This window comes from Rana temporaria, chromosome 8 (genome assembly GCF_905171775.1).
Source record: "Rana temporaria chromosome 8, aRanTem1.1, whole genome shotgun sequence".
Classification (NCBI taxonomy): domain Eukaryota; kingdom Metazoa; phylum Chordata; class Amphibia; order Anura; family Ranidae; genus Rana; species Rana temporaria.
The window spans coordinates 103,130,876-103,149,704 of record NC_053496.1 but is presented as its reverse complement, the minus strand read 5'-3'; the positions used below and the strand labels follow the sequence as shown (position 1 = coordinate 103,149,704).

At 41.7% G+C, this 18,829-nt stretch overlaps 1 protein-coding gene across 6 annotated transcripts in view; it reads left to right on the top strand.

The window, feature by feature from the left end:
- Positions 1-18,829, top strand: part of SEC24C (SEC24 homolog C, COPII coat complex component) — an 85,244-nt gene that overhangs the window by 51,195 nt on the left and 15,220 nt on the right. For all 6 annotated transcript variants that reach the window (XM_040320450.1, XM_040320451.1, XM_040320449.1 and 3 more), the window contains 13 exons: positions 975-1,090; positions 1,307-1,431; positions 5,677-5,868; positions 7,736-7,829; positions 7,915-8,031; positions 9,383-9,553; positions 9,835-9,931; positions 10,656-10,801; positions 11,862-12,000; positions 13,394-13,512; positions 13,605-13,784; positions 14,014-14,205; positions 17,453-17,542. In XM_040320450.1, the coding sequence (XP_040176384.1) occupies positions 975-1,090; positions 1,307-1,431; positions 5,677-5,868; positions 7,736-7,829; positions 7,915-8,031; positions 9,383-9,553; positions 9,835-9,931; positions 10,656-10,801; positions 11,862-12,000; positions 13,394-13,512; positions 13,605-13,784; positions 14,014-14,205; positions 17,453-17,542 (1,778 nt within the window). The remainder of the gene's footprint in view (positions 1-974; positions 1,091-1,306; positions 1,432-5,676; positions 5,869-7,735; positions 7,830-7,914; positions 8,032-9,382; positions 9,554-9,834; positions 9,932-10,655; positions 10,802-11,861; positions 12,001-13,393; positions 13,513-13,604; positions 13,785-14,013; positions 14,206-17,452; positions 17,543-18,829) is intronic.

Below are 18,829 nucleotides of genomic sequence, written 5' to 3'. Positions count from 1 at the left end.
GGCCATGCAATGTGCACTGGCTAGGCCCTGAAGCCTGGTAGCAAAAATTGCCGCGACTTGGCCAAAAGGCCTGGCACATATGCGCGGTGCAGAAACAGTTTTAGTGCTGTGATTATGTGCCTGTTCACAAGTATTACTAAGAGCACCCCAGGGGGCACAGACACCATGGACTCTCTGCCTTCTCAGCCCATGGCCAGACAAGTTGGACCCATTCAAATCAGGAGGCACTGGGGCCCTCCAGTCTCCCCTGGGAAAGTACTCCTTGGGCTCCCCAGTTTCTGTTCCAGCCGGTACTAGCCTTCAGAGCCTCATCATACCAGAAGACATGCTGTACAGCCAGCCATTCCTACCAAAAGACTCTTATTGCAGGGGATGCCTAATATTTATTTTGTATCCTAGTGCAGACTTCTGACAAAAGCAGCGAGCCAATCCCAAGTAGGAAATTTGACCGTGGGGCATACTGTATACTATTGGTGTTCAGAACATTGCAAGGAAGCAACATTTTTTGACATTTTGTAGAATACTAGGACCCCTGCAGTTTAAATGGATGGTTTTTACACCTGAAGTTTAGGAAAAACAAAAGTACCAACACTGTCAGGATGTTGGAGAACAAAGCTATTGCATATAACTGAGTATACTGCATCCTGGATTATTGATAGTGCGAGTTCAGATAAGGTTGTCATTGCTGTTTTCGGTAGTTTGATATTCAGTGAGCATGAAAATGATCATTGGACCAACTGTAGTAAAGGAATGTAGTTTACTATAGGGGAAAATGCATTCCTGCGTGGAGCATTGAACTGGTTATATGGTGTTACAAACCCAATGTTAATAAATGGTGAGAAAGTAAGTAAAATGTATGATACCCCTTCTTTTTTTTTTTTGTTTTTTTTTAGGGGTAGTTGTGGTCACTGCTAATATACAGTTTATTTTGCTGTTCTGTGACATATGTCTCCTTTGTTTTATTTTTGTGCCAGTGCCCCCACAATACTTCCAACACTTGGATCACACAGGCAAAAGGGTGGATTGCTATGATAGGCCTGAGCTGTCTATGGGAAGTTATGAGTTCACTGCAACTGTTGACTACTGCAAGGTAAAGCCATTTTAGATGTTTAGAGAACCAAGTTGTCTTCCACCTATTCACAGTATCGACTTTCCACTGGTAGCCATGAGAGAAGAATAATTTAGTCTTTCACTAGCTCAGTATTCAAATCCGCACCATATACTGTAAATAAACAGATTTTCATTTTTAATGTTGACATGACTTATTGACAAATGTTCCGTCTTTTTTTTTTTTCTATGCCCACAGAATAACAAATGCCCAAATCCTCCGGCTTTTATTTTTATGATTGATGTGTCATATAATGCTGTAAAGAGCGGGTTGGTAACATTGGTGTGTGAGGAGCTGAAGCAACTAATTGACTACCTACCCAGGTGAGTTGATAAAGCAGAGCAGCCCAGAGGCGATTAAATTTGCATGTGCTGCGCTATATAAGTTTTCATTCATTCATTCATTCAGTTTAGTATTCGTAGGACGTATATTCAAAAGTTACTTGTGTTGCGATGATTCAGTCCTAAGCTGGAAAGTGTCACTGCTTGTTTTGAGTTGGGAACCATTTCTTTATCCATTGCTTAACTTGATAATGGAGAGTATAACTGAAAATTCCATAGCATGGTGACTGCTCTTGTCATTTATGTGGGTATTGTCTGATCTGCTATTGTGCCCGGCATGATCCAAATCATCCTTCAGGTTTTGCATGAAAGCGTTACACTCTGTCGACGTTAAAGAGGAGCTGCAGCTACAAATACTAACACTTATCTGTCCAGATATCCAGCTATGTCCTCGCTTGAGCCAATTCTTTAATCTGCTTCAGGTCCAGGCATCTCATCTAAGCGAAACCGGCAGTAAAGCCGCTATGCTTCAAAGCCAGTTTCTCTCTGTGCATGCACAAGCCATGCTGCGCTTTGTGAACAGTCCTGCAGTCTTCTATGAAATACTAACCCCCATCCACCATTACAGAGAGGGCATTTTTTGTAGTCCAAATCAGTAGAGCAGTCTAGGGTGACCTTTCCAGATAACTACAGACTGATTTGCACATCTAAACTCAGACTATAAACTCTTTACAAAAATCTTGGTCAACCACCTCTTCCAATTTCTGACAAAACTGATGGGGACCAAGTGGGCTTTGTCCCTACTAGACATGCAGGTGATAACACCAGACAAGCCATTGATCTCATTGACATATTGAACAGAGTCCGCAGGCCTGCTTTGATCCTAAGCCTAGATGCCTAAAAAGCGTTTGACATGTTAAGCTGGTCCTACATGTTTGCCACCCTTTCTAAATTTGGGTTTCAGGGCCCCTTTATTTCTGCCTTAAAACTCTATTCCAACCCCTTATCACAAGTCCAAATGGCCTCTTTTATGTCTCAGACCTTCCCAATGTCAAAATGGCACTAGACAGGGCTGTCCTCTATCCCCACTACTTTTCATCCTGTGCCTAGAACCTCTGGCAGAGGTAATCTGACTTCATCCTGACATCTGAGGGATCCCCATGCACAATAGGGAGTATATAAATTATCCCCATTTGCGGATGATATATTGCTGACTCTCACCTACCCACTCATATGCCTTCCATCCCTACACACGCCCTCTTATCCCAGTTCAGTTCTCTATCTGGGTACAAAATCAATACCTCTAAAACAAGCTCTGCCCCTTTACATCTCCCCTGAAGATCTATCATCACTACAAAACTCGTATCCTTTTCGTTGGTGTACTTACTCAAATACCTTGGCATACAAATTGCCCCAACCTATACATTCCTATATTCAGCTAACTACACCCCATTGCTCAGGGATATTGGTGACATGTTGGAACCCACTTCCAGTTACTTGGCTGGGTAGGATTAGAGGCCCAGATTCAAGTAGAACCGCGCAATATTTGCGTGGGCAAAGGGCAACGATTTTTGCTCTGCGCCCACGCAAATATTTCGATTTGCCCGCGATTCACGGAGCAGTAGCTCCGTAAATTGCGCGGGCGCTATGCTAATTTGCCCTGCGTAATGGCGCCTAATGTAAATGATCCCGCCGGGGGCGGGAATCATTTAAATTAGGCGCGCTCCCGCGCCGAGCGAACAGCGCATGCTCCGTCTGGAAACTTTCCCGACGTGCATTGCGGCAAATGATGTCGCAAGGACGTCATTTGCTTCTAAGTGAACGTGAATGGCGTCCAGCGCCATTCACGAATCACTTACGTAAACGACGTGAAATTAAAATTTCACGAGCGGGAAGGGCGGCTATACTTTAGCATTGGCTGCGCCTACTATGAGTAGGAGCAGCCTTACGCTAAAGTCTCCGTACCTTGCGTGCGCAGGGCCCGCGCAACTTTTGTGAATCGGTGGTAGTATGCAATTTGCATACTATACGCCGATCACAATGGCCGCGCCCCCTAGCGGCCAACGCAAGAATGCAGCCTGAGATATGAAGGCATAAGGAGGCTTATGTCTGTCATATCCTAGGCTGCAGTCCGCGTAGCGATGTTCCTGAATCAGGGGCATTCGCTACGCGGGAGCAAAACAGCTATTGCGCCGCGCAACAGCTTCTTGAATCTGGGCCAGAGTGTTTGAAAATGACTTATGCCTAAATTTGTTATATTTTTTTTTTGAGACTCTACCAGTTCCTATGCCCGTGTCTCAACTAAAGCTAATCAAACGCTGGTTCCTTAATTTTATATGGAGCAACAAGGCCCATAGTGTAGAAAGCTCTGTGATCTTTTCTCATAGAAACCAAGGAGGCCTAGGTGCCCCAGATATTTATAAATATTATCTTGCCTCTCTTCTTCGTGCAGTGGTTTCTTGGTCCATTCTCTCAGCACCGACTAGATGGACAGATTCAGATGGGCTCCTTGTTTCCTGCCCATGCCTGCTCTCTTATTTGGTCACCCACCCTCTATCAAGACACCAAGTTCAATAGGTTATTTTTAGACCCTATGTTGTTCACGTTAAAGATTTGGTGTACCTGTGCAGCCAAGTTCTCTTTCTTTGCCACTCCCCCCCCCCCCCCCCCCAATCAAATGTGTTTTTCAATCCTCTAATCGCGGATAGCCGATCTCCTCCCCAAATGACCCCCTGGGTACAGCCCGGTCTGCTTCAACTCTGCTTCCTTTTGCTCACCCAGTCACTTGTAAATTCCGGGCCATTGCTGACCTTTAGTCCAAATACCAGATACCGAAAAATCAGTTTTAATCCTACCTTCAAAAAAAAAAAAAAAACATTATTTAGCATCCCTCTCCCCATCTCTTATCTTGCCTAAACCAATGACTTTTTAACTCCTATATTTATATTGGCAAGGCCCTCATCGGTTACGATTAATCTCTGCTATATACCAAATGCTTCAGGGGCCTTCCCCTCAATGGGACAAGATTTGGTCCTCGACCTCCAAAGTATCAAGGTGCGTGGCGCAGAGAGAGATGGTGTTTAAGGTGGTATTCTGGTATAGGATGCCAGAGGTATTGCACCATCTTGAACCTTCACTATCATCCTTGTGTTGGAGATGTGGTGAAACACGCTCATTACCACATTTTCTGGCAATGTGACTTAATCACACCCTTTTGGTCCATAATCATGTCTCTGCTCCAACGTATATTACTTACTCTCGTTGGACCCGTTGCATTTCCTTCTGGGTCTCCCTTTTTCCTGAAATTGGGAAATCCTCGAACAAGCTAGCCTCGTATTTATTTTTTGGGCTGCTAAGAGTTATTCCAATGTGCTGGCTTTTATTTGTTACTGCCAATACTGCGCTCTTTGTGAATAGTCTTCATCCTTGATATACGCTTGTATTTGATCTACTTGAATTCATTACACTTTTGTATGATTCTCCCATGCTTTCATTGTGATTGATAATTCACAAAACTTTTTAATAAAAAAATATATATATATTCTCCTGGATGCAGTTGATGATTTGCATAATGCAGTTTCTTGGTTTCAGTGCCCCTCGGTTGCTCGAAAATTTACTTGGGGTGCCTGCTGTTGCTTAGGAGCGGCAAATGACAAGTCTTCATTTCACCAAATGCATATATTTCTGAAAGTGCCGACCATAAAGCAAGAGCTTGCAACCCCAACATATTTTTAGATGTCAAAGTAATTACAGGAAAATTAACAGAGGAAGTTGTGAAAATATAGCTATGCTGAATGTGTGGCTGCAGTGTGTAAATATTCTCTTTTGAAGCAAATAAGAATGTGCCCTATACGTCCCTTCTAGATTGTAAGCTCTAACGAGCAGTGCCGTCTTATACCTCCTGTATTGAATTGTATTGTAACTGTACTATATGCCCTCATGTTAAGTGCTGTGCAAACTATTGCCACTATATAAATCCTGTATTCATTTCAAGTTTGTATAGTGGCCACATTTATCATTGACGGTTGTGTTATCTATGGTAGAACGGTAACAGGGTTGGACAATAATTGTGAATTCCTCTGTTGGCAAATTCTAACTGAAGACATAAGTGTGGCTTTCTATACTGTTGGATTAGTTCTCCTCTTTTATTACCAGTTTGTGTTTCTCTAGAGATTTTTTCCAGATGACTGAAATAGTTCATACACTATACAAGCACATTTGACCTGGGAATCTTGCATGGATTATTTTCTTATCTTTTTTTTTTTTTTTTTTTTTTCTTCCTTTCAGGGAAGGAAACATGGAAGACTCGGTGATACGAGTGGGATTTGTAACCTATAACAAAGTGCTCCATTTCTATAATGTGAAAAGCTCCTTGGCCCAGCCACAGATGATGGTGGTATCGGATGTGGCTGATATGTTTGTCCCTTTGCTGGATGGCTTTCTTGTAAATGTAAATGAATCCAGGGCGGTCATCACTAGGTAATGAACACTTTAATAAAAATGTAAAGTTGCTATTTGTATGGAAAAAAAAAAGCTGGCAGTTTTTAAAAACCAAGAGTACATTATACCTATTATACCTAATTCAGGGGGTTATTAGTGTTCCATTCAGTTATGGTTACTTTGCACACTCTTGCATACTTATTTCCCTGTTTTTTATGCCAGCAAGAAAAAGGCATGCACACTTTTCAGATCACGTATTTCTGCTGACTTCAGCCTGTCTATTTGTATTGCTAGAAAACATCACCTCACTGGGGATGCCAATACTAGGGTGCCACATAAATACCTCTTTCGTCTGTCACCTTACAGAGCTCACAGCCCCAATACAAACCCGATTTTTCTTTTCAGTGGTTGCATGACCATATCCTTATAAGGACAGATTTTACTTATTTGGATTTTCTGACTTTTAAGTGCACTTGTGCCCAGACTATGGACATTTAAGCTAATCAATTTACATTTTTTTATCATTGAGGAACACAGGAAGTCTTTTGGGTTCCATTTCCCTCTACAGAAGGATTAACAAAAACTGTCGGTACAGGATGACCCTTCCCAGCATGCCTCAGTGTTTTGCTATTGGCCAGGGAGGATGGGAGCCTTTCTTAGTTCTGCTTTGTTAAAGTGGATGCAAACCCTTGCATTGACCCTGTGAAGTGCACAGCCTCAGATGATACACAGGGATAAAACAAATCTCCCTACACAAGTTTTAAATGTATATCTGCGGTCTTCAGCTTTATATATTTATAAAGTTCAGATGGTGTTAGATTTTTCTCTTCCTGTTCAGCGGTGAAGCCTGGGCATTACAGTCAAGGCAGCTGATTGGAGGGAAGACACATACCCCTCTCCTCATAGGTAGAGACTTTCTGCTCTGTTGAATAGTTCAGCTTTCTGCTAATCTATTTATAGCATCCTTCCCAACACAAAACTCAGGCTACTTTTATCTCCTTTGACTGAGAACTTGTCAGATGTTATCAAGCTGATAACAGAAGGATGGAGCAGGAGACGGCTACTGGACATGCATTGTGTCCAGTGCATTGGGTGCAGCTATATATTTTGTGATTTATTTATTTTTTCAATACAACTTTATATCACATGGGGTGCAAAAAGAAGTCCCCTATGTAACATAAACACTTTGACAGGTTCTCGTTTTAGAGACGTAATGGGTCTTTTAAACCCCTGATGGCTCACCTGCCTTCCGTTGAAGCTAATGGAGCTCTAATGGCACTCCATTAGCTTCTTCCCTGGCAGCAATGGCCATGGGAACTGACAACAGACAGGAAGTCATGTTATACACATTGATTCAATGTTTTTGCAGCTAAGGAAGACCAGAGAACTAATTTTTGCTGGTCTCTCAGGCCTCATCCGAAATGCTGATTTTAGGCCCGCATGTGAAACATTACAGCCTGAGTAGCATAGCCGAGGGGGGTGTATGGGGTGGGGTTAACTTTTTTTTTTTTTTTTATTTTATTTTTTTATCCTGCACTGGTGTATGACAATTTATAGCTGTCTTGGGCATCATCTTGCCTTTCTTTCCAGTTTTACTTTCTTGTAGAACGCTTTCTTCCAGTTAACAAAGATCAATAGATTTGGCCTCTCTTTTTTTTTTTTTTTTTTTTTTTTTTTTTGTTGTTGTTGTGGAGTGATTGTCTTTGTATAACATGGACTGTACATTTCTTACTTATTCTTTCAAAGGAAAGCGTAATTTCTGGTAACGTGTTGAAGTTCACATTTGCTTAAGGTTCCTTCACGTTCAGCATAAGCCATTATTTTTGGTGCAATGCATTTACTGTGTGTTGATCGAATTTTCAATGCAAAATTTATGTTTTTTTTTTTTTGTTTTTTTTTCCATCAGTTTGCTTGACCAGATTCCAGAACTGTTTGCAGACACAAGAGAAACTGAGACTGTTTTTGGCCCAGTCATCCAGGCTGGTTTAGAAGCACTGAAGGTAGGATTTGTCAGTTTGCTTGAAACCTTTGTTAGAAAATTCCAGTCCTGCAACAACGTGTAACATTTATGTGTTTTCTGTTTAGTCTGCTGACTGTGCTGGGAAGCTCTTTCTTTTCCACACTACTCTCCCTATTGCTGAGGCCCCAGGGAAGGTCAAGAACAGGGATGATAAGAAACTCCTCAATACAGATAAGGAAAAGGTAATGTTTATTGAAACATTTCATGTACATTTTTTTTATTTTTAATATTGAATTAAAGCATATTGACAAATGTCCTTGTGAAATTTCCTAGTTTTCTCGTGTGTGTGTGTGTATGTATATATATATATATATATGTGTGTGTGTGTGTGTGTGTGTGTATATATATATATATATATGTGTGTATATATATATATATATATATATATATATATATATATATATATATATATATATATATATATATATATTCTTGCAGCCCTGGTCCCAGCTGCACGTTCAGTATATCAGCAGACTCAGGTGTAATTAGTGGGAATGCTCAATAGCATTCCCAGTATTGTTATTAGTTTTTTATTATTCTTTAAATTTTATTCCGTACGTTTTTTGGCTCTGCATACTTTCAGCTATTAAGACCATTTGTGTGCTATAAACAAAAATAGAGCGACAATTTTGAAAAAAATGAATATTTTTTGCTATAATAATAAATGTCCCCCAAAAAATATATATATAAAAAAAAAATGTTTCCTCAGTTTAGGCCGATACGTATTCTTCTACATATTTTTCGTACAAACAAATCGCAATAAGCGTTTGCGCAAAAGTTATAGCGTTTACAAAATAGGGGGTCGTTTTATTGGCTTTTTTAATAATAATAATATTTTTTTTTTGCTAGTAATGGCGGCGATCAGCGATTTTATTTTAAATTTTTTTTGGTACTGCAGCATTTTGGCGGACACTTTTGACACATTTTTGGTCCTCGCTCTGTAACGAGCGATCGGGCACGCGGGGGGGTGCTCCTTTTGGCTGCTCGGCGAGATGACGTATAGCTACGTGATCTCGCCCAGCAGAGCCGGCGGCTGGTCGGCAAGCAGTTAAGCATTAGGGTCCTCCTGTTTTAAACCCAGTCGTAGACATAGCCAGTTCAGCAGGGACCGTTTGAGATTCGAACCATCTATGGGCAGGTTGATTGTACACAAGTTGATCCACCAATCTATTTGGGGTACAACCATCATGTTGTATTTTCGCCATTCAATTGACAGCAGCTACAGCCGCGAGCAATAATCTGTGTTCTCCTGGCAGGGGCAGATCCCTCCTCCGAGAACACAATAGCTCTGCCGGAGGTAAATCCGTGGTTGCAGGAAAGAAAATCTCATAATTTATGACATGCCCAAGCTTCCACTTCATATGCCTTGGTTCTGGAAAATTCAAATCAATGAAATTAGTGAGGCAAACACCAGTATCTGACGTTGCTTTACAATATGTATAGATCATTTAAGGGGTAACATCCCTGTAAACCTCCCTGTATGTTTTACTGTCTAGTGAAAATGGAACTATGCCTTCTGTCTTTTTTCTGCAGAGCTTATTCCAGCCGCAGACGACTTTCTATAACAACCTGGCCAAGGATTGCGTTGCCCAGGGCTGCTGTGTGGATCTATTCCTATTTCCAAATCAGTTTGTGGATGTGGCCACACTTGGTGTTGTTCCTTTCCAGACTGGGGGTTCAGTTTACAAGTATACTTTCTTCCAGGTAGCTATTTAAATATGCATGTGTGTAATTATCTGCTTTTAACAGTCTTTTGTGCATTTATCATTTGCCTCTTCTCTGTATTATATACTGTATATCTAAAAATCGGTTGTCTTGTATAGTGTTGCTGGAATGCAGGCATCCATGGCGCTGCTAAGAAGACAAAATAGAGCTGTATTATCACACTATGTACCTTGTACAAAATCACTGGCTATTGATTTCCGTTGTTGATAGCACCTTATTTGAATAGAACTGCAGTAATGTTTTGATCTTTTCTCTGGCAGATTGAGACTGACAGAGAGCGATTCCTAAATGATCTGCGGCGGGATGTTCAGAAAGACATAGGATTTGATGCAGTCATGAGGGTCAGGACTAGCACAGGTGAGTACTTTGGTTGGCACATTAAATTAGTTTACCGTATTTATCGCGGTATAAGGCGCACCCCTAAAGTTGCCCGAATCCTGTGGAAAAAAAATTTTTTTTGTACTTACAGTTTTGGTGTCTTGCGCGGCGGCCTCGTCGGGTCCGGCGTCCGTCTGCGGGTTCGGGTGTCCTCTTCGTCGGGTCCGGGGTCCGTCTGCGGCTTCGGGTGTCCTCTTCGTCAGGTGCGGCATCCTCCCCGCTCGTTTCCCGCGCCGAGTTTGAATACTGCGCCGACATATACAGAGCGCAGTACACTCGTGTATTGTCGGGCAGGCTCTGCAACGCTCGCGCTGACGTCCTGTACGTCCAGGACGTGAGCGCGGAAGGAGCCGAGACTGGCCGACTATACCCGAGTGTACTGCGCTTGGTATATGTCGGCGCAGTATTCAAACTCGGCGCGGGTATAGGCGTATACCGCGCACCCACGATTTTGCCCTGATTTTCAGGGCAAAAAAGTGTGCGGTGTACGCCGATAAATACGGTAATTGTGTTCTGCGTGCTAACAGAATTTTACACCAGAATGAGGATTCCCTTTTTAGATCAGAATTTAGGTAAAGAGAATGCCTAGATTTAAGACTTTTTATATACCATGTTGGTATCTTGTTTTGTGACTGCTTTAAAAAGCCTTAGAGGTGTAAACTTTTACCCAAACAATCGCTATAGTTAGTTTCTTTATTTTCAGGCATTCGTGCAACAGACTTCTTTGGTGCTTTCTACATGAGTAACACCACTGATGTAGAGCTGGCTGGGCTGGACTGTGATAAAACCATAACTGTGGAGTTCAAGCATGATGACAAACTGAATGAAGACACAGGCGCCCTTCTTCAGGTACAATTCAGACATTTTGCTTTCTATAGCTGGAGTTGCTTATCTACACACACACACACGCACGCGCGTGTAAAACATATAGTGAATTCTCGTAATGAAACAGACTTGTTGTGTGATCACATTACCACTGTTCCCTCCCTGTTTTCAGCTGCATATGAGTTGTGGGGAGGCGAAGCAACAGAACACTGGTCTTCCCAGTGAATAGCTGTGCAGGCAGGGTGTGTCAGGACTAGTCTGATCATTGGAGTATAGCAGGCTGAGTTCCTAGCACAGCTAGAGAACTGACGTGGTGTGTTTTTCCTGCTTAATGTGGACAGATTTTGATAGGAAAGCAGAGGGACTGACAGGAACACCAGGGATTTTACACAAAGGTAGCAATACTAAGAGAACAGGATACCTTCTTATACAAGTACACGGTACAACGGGCACATATCAGGAATATGAAATGTTGGGGTAAACAAACACTTTAAGGGCGCTACCTGGTACTACACAACTGCAGAACTCAAGATGAGTGTTTTTTCTCTGTTGTCTGCCTTTACGTCTGCTTCTTCCTCCAGCTAGCTTTCAGTAGCTTGTTTTCCTATACAATACTTCTGTAGGTAGGGGATCACTGGAATGCATCCATCTTTTATTCTGCATTCCTTCTTGTGAGTAGGATTTGTGTGGGGCTACCAGGTTTGATATATAAGCGCTGCTTGGACTAGAAAAACGCTGTGGCTTGCCTTCCTGCAATGGGCAGATTCAGGGCCATTTAACTATGAAGATGCAGTCAGTTAAAGGGGTGATATCTATATGCAGCTGTCTGCCATGATATGAAGACCGATGACATTGAGCAGCTTGAGTGTCCCCTTTTAAATTGCTCTGTTTTAGGTGTTTGATTTATTCTACAGTTATGGTTCATATCAACCACATAGATGATATGAACCATAACTGTAAAATAAATCAAACACCTATAACAGAGCAATTTAGAAACACGGATTCCGTATTCTTCTTAATTCATTTTGTCGACCTAGATGATAATTTTCTTGGCACTAACGGTCTCTTTCCTTTTTTCTTCCAGTGTGCTATCTTGTATACCAGCTGTGGAGGGCAGCGTAGACTTCGCGTACATAACATGGCATTAAACTGCTGCACACAGCTAGCAGACTTGTATCGAAATTGTGAAACGGACACGCTGATCAACTATTTTGCCAAGTTTGGTGAGTGCTATGTGTATGTTGTATACACATTTTAGGCATTGTATAGTAGACCACAACAAAATTGGTGGCAGAATACATGTTCATAAAGACTTTACATATTAATGGATGTTACCACTTTATCTGTTGCATTCTCCATAAAGAAGATTAAATAAATACCAGCCATTTGTAATTGCTATGGCAGGTGGCCAGACGTGAAAGTCCAGTAAAGTTTTACCGTGAGAAATACTGTGAAACCTCAAGAAATTTTTGGTAATTTAAAGTGTAATTCCAGCCAAATGTATATTTTTCCTTTTGGCTTTGGATACAGTGGGAACAAGTTCAAGACTGTCAGGCGTTTTATTTCTGTCTAACTCCATTGGGGAGATTTTATTCTCTATCCCTGTGACTCCTTTGCACGTTAAGGTTCCATTCATATTAATGCTTTTTTTTAATGGTTTTTGCATGTTGCAGAAATGCAGGGAATTTTTTTAACATGGGTTCCTATGAAACACGTTCACATCAATGCATTTTTGTGCCTCCGTGTTTTTGGAAAGAGTCAGGGACTTTTTCCCGCAAAATGCAGCATTTTGCATGTAATAGACTTCAATGAACCTGCATCCAAAATGCAAGTACTGGGCTCATTGGGCAGTCATGGCAAAAAAAACTTTCGACTTTAACCCTTGCCTGCTGTGTTCAAAATAAAATTAAACGTTTTGGCCAGGGTTAGGCGTTAACTTTTCAACATCTTAGAAAAGTTGAAATATGACCCCTTTAAAAAAAAATGCCATAACCTAAAAATGGTCATTCTCATCATTTTTGTCCTGACCGGTGTCCTATAAAATGTATCTGCATCAGTTGGTAGTTTTGGCCATAGCAACTGTATAGGTGCAGCTATACTTTATGCACATCTTACCTTGAACAGATTTAATATACGTTTAAAATGGCAAATAAAAACAAGGGATATTTAATGCTAATATTGCGTGTGCTTGATTTATTTTATTTTTTTTCTTATTGAAATCCTAAATTTCTTAAAGACGAAGTTCACCTTTTGAGGGGGAAAAAAATAAATAATGCCCCCCAAGGAGCCATGCAATCGGTGGATCACAGGTGCAATGTCTGGCTCCTGTAGACACGTCCTACAGCTTTCAGCCCATACCTCTGTATGGGCAGTTTGTAAAAGCTGCAGGGCTTGTGGATGTACTAGGACAGTTCATTAAGTCCTACATACTGTCTGCTGCAGTGAAAGACTGGACTTGTAGTTTTCCTTGTTTAGTTTTCTGTGAATAAATGTCACAGCGGTGTGGGGAGAAGCTGTCATGGGGGGGGGGGGACATGTGCTGGAGCATGTTACACCCTAAATATGGTCTAAAAGGTGAAGGTATCCTTTAATTTGCCTTTTTTGTTACTTTTTCAGCTTTCCGTGGAGTCTTAAATAACCCAACAAAGACTGTTAGAGACTCCCTGATAAATCAGTGTGCTCAAATCCTCGCGTGCTATCGCAAGAACTGTGCAAGCCCCTCTTCTGCTGGCCAGGTATTGTCTGCAATGCAGTATGCATAGAATATGGTCTGCCAATCATACTTCCAGTACAAGCATATTCTGATCTGTTTACTTTTGTTTACCAGCTGATCCTTCCAGAATGCATGAAGCTGCTTCCTGTCTACCTGAACTGTGTACTGAAAAGTGACGTGTTGCAACCTGGTCCTGAGGTGACCATTGATGACCGGGCATATGTGCGACAGCTTATTTCCTCCATGGATGTTTCGGATTCAAATGTATTTTTCTATCCTAGGCTCCTGTCATTTGTAAGTGTTTTTTTTTCTTCTTTTTCTTTTCCTTTTCATCTTTTTAGTGGCGTATTCACCTAGCACCATTGTAAAAAAAAAACATGGAATTTTATTTTTTAACCCTTTTTTCTTTTTTTTTTCTTAAACTGTTCAGTAAGCTAAAACGTGCCTTTTGGCATATATAACTTGGTAAATTTTGCTTTTATGTTTCAGTATTTAATCTTTTTACTTTTTTTTATTTGTGCAGACCAAAGTGGATCCTACCAGTGATTCCCTGCCTGTAGCTATCCGTGCCTCAGAAGAACGGCTTTCTAAGGGTGAAATATATCTGCTTGAAAATGGTGTGAACTTCTTTATATGGGTTGGTGCAAATGTGCAGCAGGCCCTCATCCAGAACCTATTTGGGGTGTCCTCATTCAGCCAGATAGACTCTAGTATGGTGAGTTTTGTCGTCATTTGTTTAACAAAATGTGGACAGCTGACGACCTTTGAAAATCAGTAGCGTTCTCATCCAAATAACTTTTATTTATTTTTTGTATAGTAAAGCCCCACTACAGCCAAAACATAGTTATTTTGTATGTATTTGAAAAAGTATTTTTGTTGATCCCAAAGGAGACCCAAGCTAGACAAGCACACGATTATGTGCTGAATCGGCTGAACTTGTGGGTGGCCCTTTCAGCACTACCTGGTTTTACAATCGTTGGTTTAAAAATTTACTGAGCAAAGTAGAAAATGATCAGCCAAACAGTGACTGTGTGTTCAGACAGGCAGTGGAGGGCCGGCCCTCCATCTTCGCTGTTTACTGTGGATAGGAGAATCGGTGTTTTTTGGCTGTAACCCACACATCTATTGCCAACTTCAGACTGCAGCGAAATAATTAGTATTAAAGGTGTTGTAAAGGTAAAAAAAAAAATTCCCCTAAATAGCTTCCTTTACCTTAGTGCAGTCCTCTTTCACTTACCTTATCCTTCGATTTTGCTTTTTAAATGTCCTTATTTCTTCTGAGAAATCCTCACTTCCTGTTCTTCTGTCTGTAACTACACACAGTAATGCAAGGTTTTCTCCCTGGTGTGAAGAAAGCCTCTTGAGGGGGCGAGCAGGAGTGTCAGGACACTCTCTACTTTGCAGGTAAAGGAGCTGTGTGTTAGTGGGCGTCCTGACACTTCTGCTCGCCCCCTCAAGAGGCTTTTTTGAAGTTGTGGGTTCTTTTCCCTCCATTGAGGATTTTGTGTTGTGCCTTGGGAGTCGTATTGTCTAGGTTCCCACTTCTTGGAAGAGTAACCACAGTACTAAACTGTCTCCATATACAGTAGTACTTTGGATTACGAGCGTAATTTGTTCCAGAAGAATGCATGTAATTCAAAGCACCAGTATATCAAAGTGAGTTTCCCCTAGGAATCAATGGAAACTCAGATACTTAATTCCAGTGTCAATGTTGGTATATACAGTACCGCATGTGGCCAGAGGTTGGGGGGAGCGCCGGAGACCACTCAGACATTCGGCAACGGGGTGTCTCCGAGCGGCTCAAGTGCCCCCACACCTCTGGCCACATGCAGTACTGCACACCCCAAAGGCTTGAATCCTGCTGGTCTTGCGAGACAACGCTCACAAATCGAGTCAGGATTTAAAAAAGAAAAAAAAACGGCTTGTATTGCCAATTGCTCGTAAACTGCGTTACTCGCAATCTGAGGTTTTACTGTATAGACAATTTGTCTGACTGATAGATGCCTAAACACTTTGCATCCCTTTCCATCCTTATGCAGTTCGTCTTGATCATATGTCCTGGGAGAGCTCCTTTTTTGAGGGAGGGTTCGCTTTAGCTGATGCTTCTTATGAACAGAAATATTAAAATGTTTTAGTGTCGTTTATCAATTAAAGTAGTTTTTAACCAACACCCCCAAACACATTTCATTAATTGGACTCCAGGTGTACAAATTACTGCCTCCATTTGGCTTCTATTCAGGTAATTCGTCTGTGGGTTCACTTACTTTCCTCCATCACTTACTTACTTTCCTCCATCACTTTGAATGTGTATTGGGTGTGTTCAATAAAGACACAAGAAATTAAAATTGTGTGTTATCACTTAAGCACCTGGGGCCGGATTCACGTAGAATCGGGCAAATCTGCGGCGGCGTAACGTATCGCATTTACGTTACACCGCCGCAAGTTTTACGGGCAAGTGCTTGATTCACAAAGCACTTGCCTGTAAATTTACGGCGGCGTAGCGTAAATTCCCCCGGCGCAAGCACGCCTAATTCAAATGATCCGGGTAGGGGGCGTGGATCATTTAAATTAGGCACGTTCCCGCGCCGAACGTACTGCGCATGCGTCGTTCCTAAATTTCCCGCCGTGCATTGCGCTAAATCACGTCGCAACGACGTCATTTTTTTAACTTCGTACTTACGTACATCCCTATTCACGGACGACTTGCGCAAAAAAATAATAATTTAAAACTCGACGCGGGAACAACGGCCATACTTTAACATGGCATGTCTATCTATACGCCACAGAATAGCAGGTTTAACTATACGCCGGGAAAAGCCGACAAGCGACGACGGCCGCGCGTACCTTCGTGGATCGACGGAAAAAGCTAGTTAGCATACCCGACGCGGAAAACGACGCAAACTCCACCCAGCGGGCGCCGAAGTATTGCACCTACGATCCGAAGGCGTACGAAGCCGTACGCCTGTCGGATCGAAGCCAGAAGCCGTCGTATCTTGGTTTGAGGATTCAAACTAAAGATACGACGTGGCAAATTTGAAAGTACGCCGGTGTACTTCTTCTGTGAATCCGGCCCATTGTGTTTGTCTATTGTTGTGACTTAGATTTTATGGCAAATTATGGCAGAAAAACAGTTAATTTCAAGGGGTTCACATACTTTTTCTTGCCGCTGTATAACAAAAATCTCAGCATATTATAAAAACGGCTAAAACCTATCCAGGCAGCGACCTTTCACTTACAATCTGCAAGCTTTCTCAATGCAATCTGATAGCCACAACCTGGATTGTGTGTTCAGCAGGTTTTCCAGGTTTATGTATTATAATTATATGCTCCTTTTCAACAGTTTAGAGAAATTCTTTCCCTGTTGAGATAAGTAAGTGGCAAGTATTAATTTCTTAGAAAAAACAATGAATCACATTGACATGAAAATTGTGTTTTAATTCTTTTAGATTTTTATATTTTGAGAAATGTGTAAATGACAACAATAGATTCGAAAATCGATTTTCTATTGCAAACAATATTGGCATATTTTTGTGAATAGTAAAAAACATAAGCCCTACTTTTTATGTTTTCAGGGCTTGTTCACACCATGCCTGAACAGTGTGTTCCTTTGCGAATCACACCGCATGCAAAACGCACTCCATTTGCGTTCTGTAGCAGGTGTCAATAGAAAGTTAACAATACCCCAAACGCAGGTCACAAACACAGTGCTTTTGTATCGTATGATCTGGTTACAGTGCGTTTTTTAAAAATGAGTGCATGCGCTACTGTGGTGCGGTGCAATTTTAGCCAATTTAGAATGAATCGGCTGAAATTGCACTGCACAGAACCTCATGGGAATTGCACAGGAATGCATGGTGTGAACTGGCCCTAAATATTTTCTTGATATGCATATATGGACATTTATATTAAGTCATAAAACTGCTTGTTTTATACATACTAAAATGTTTGTTTTTTCTTGACAGAATACATTACCTGCGTTGGATAATCCAGTCTCAAATAAAATGCATGCAATTATCACAATGTTCAGAGCCCAGAGGCCAAGATATATGAAGGTAAATGTATTTTCATTCCACGGTTTTCTGTTTGTATGCTATTCTGCATTGAGCATTTTAAATGTATCTGTACACAGGGGCCTAATTTAAATTATTATGCACTTTGTATTATTACAAGCTGTATGAGGTACAAAATTTTATAACTGATACTTTAGAAAGCTACGTGAAAAAAGGAACATGTCAGATTAGACATGAGATCTGTCGTTTCTGACTTGTTCATTAATTACCTTAAAGTCGTACTAAAGCTTTTTTCTAAAATAGCGAACATGTCATACCTTCTCAGCAGCCCCGATCCTCTTCTTTTTGGGTCCCCTGACAGCACTCCTGGCTCCCCCCCCCCCCCCCCTCGAGCAGTGCCCCCAGAGAAAGTCACTTGCCCTGGGGACACTGCTACGCGCTCACGCCAAAGCCACTGATATATGCCTCCATAAGGATTCCCTTTGCTGTCTCTGCCAATGAGGGGAGGGAGAGTCCCCATCCAGCCAAGGCTATTGTGATGGAGGGGGGGTTACCGCCGCACACAGGAGGTTTTGTACTTGTAAAAAATATTTCAGCCCTTAGAATCACTTTGATGTGCACAAATATAGGTAGGGACCACCTTGCTTTCTATGCCCTAAACCGAAATGGTCTTGGTGGTGGGCGGGACCAATCCAACCTGTGTCAGTTGGGCTTGCATCATGTAAACAGTCTGCTCTGCTTTTGATTGGCATTGACAGCGAGACTGTGGAGCCACTGACGGTCAAAGCTGTTATCTGTCCTGTCAGGATAAGCTGTAGACACATCCAATTTTTTTATGAGTGAGTTTGGAGAGGTGGGCACAGGCGGGGGCAACTCTGCATAGGGTAGACTGAGTTTGTTGCCACTGCTGAGGATGAGGAGGTGACAGGCAGGATCAACTGTTTTCTTTAAAATTTGATTTATAAAAAACAAAAACCACAAAGAACACATTGGTCTTGAGCTGCAATCTTCAGTGTCAGTCAGCCTTATTACTTTTTCCCTTTTTGGTAAGGCAGGCCATACATGGAGCAAATTTCTTTCCTGCAACCACAGTGTTGACAGGGGAATCCCTCCTGCCAAGCTATTGTATTCTCCAGGTGGGGAATGCTGGTGATTATTGCTAGCAGGTATACCAGTAATAATACTATGTCAAATCCGGCCTGACCATACATGGCTCAAATCTCAGCCGTTTCAGCAGGATTTAAACCATCTATGGCCGGCCTTGGTCACTAACCTGGTAGACGTGTCCTGACACTTTACGGTCTACTGTGGAGCATAAACATTAAAGTA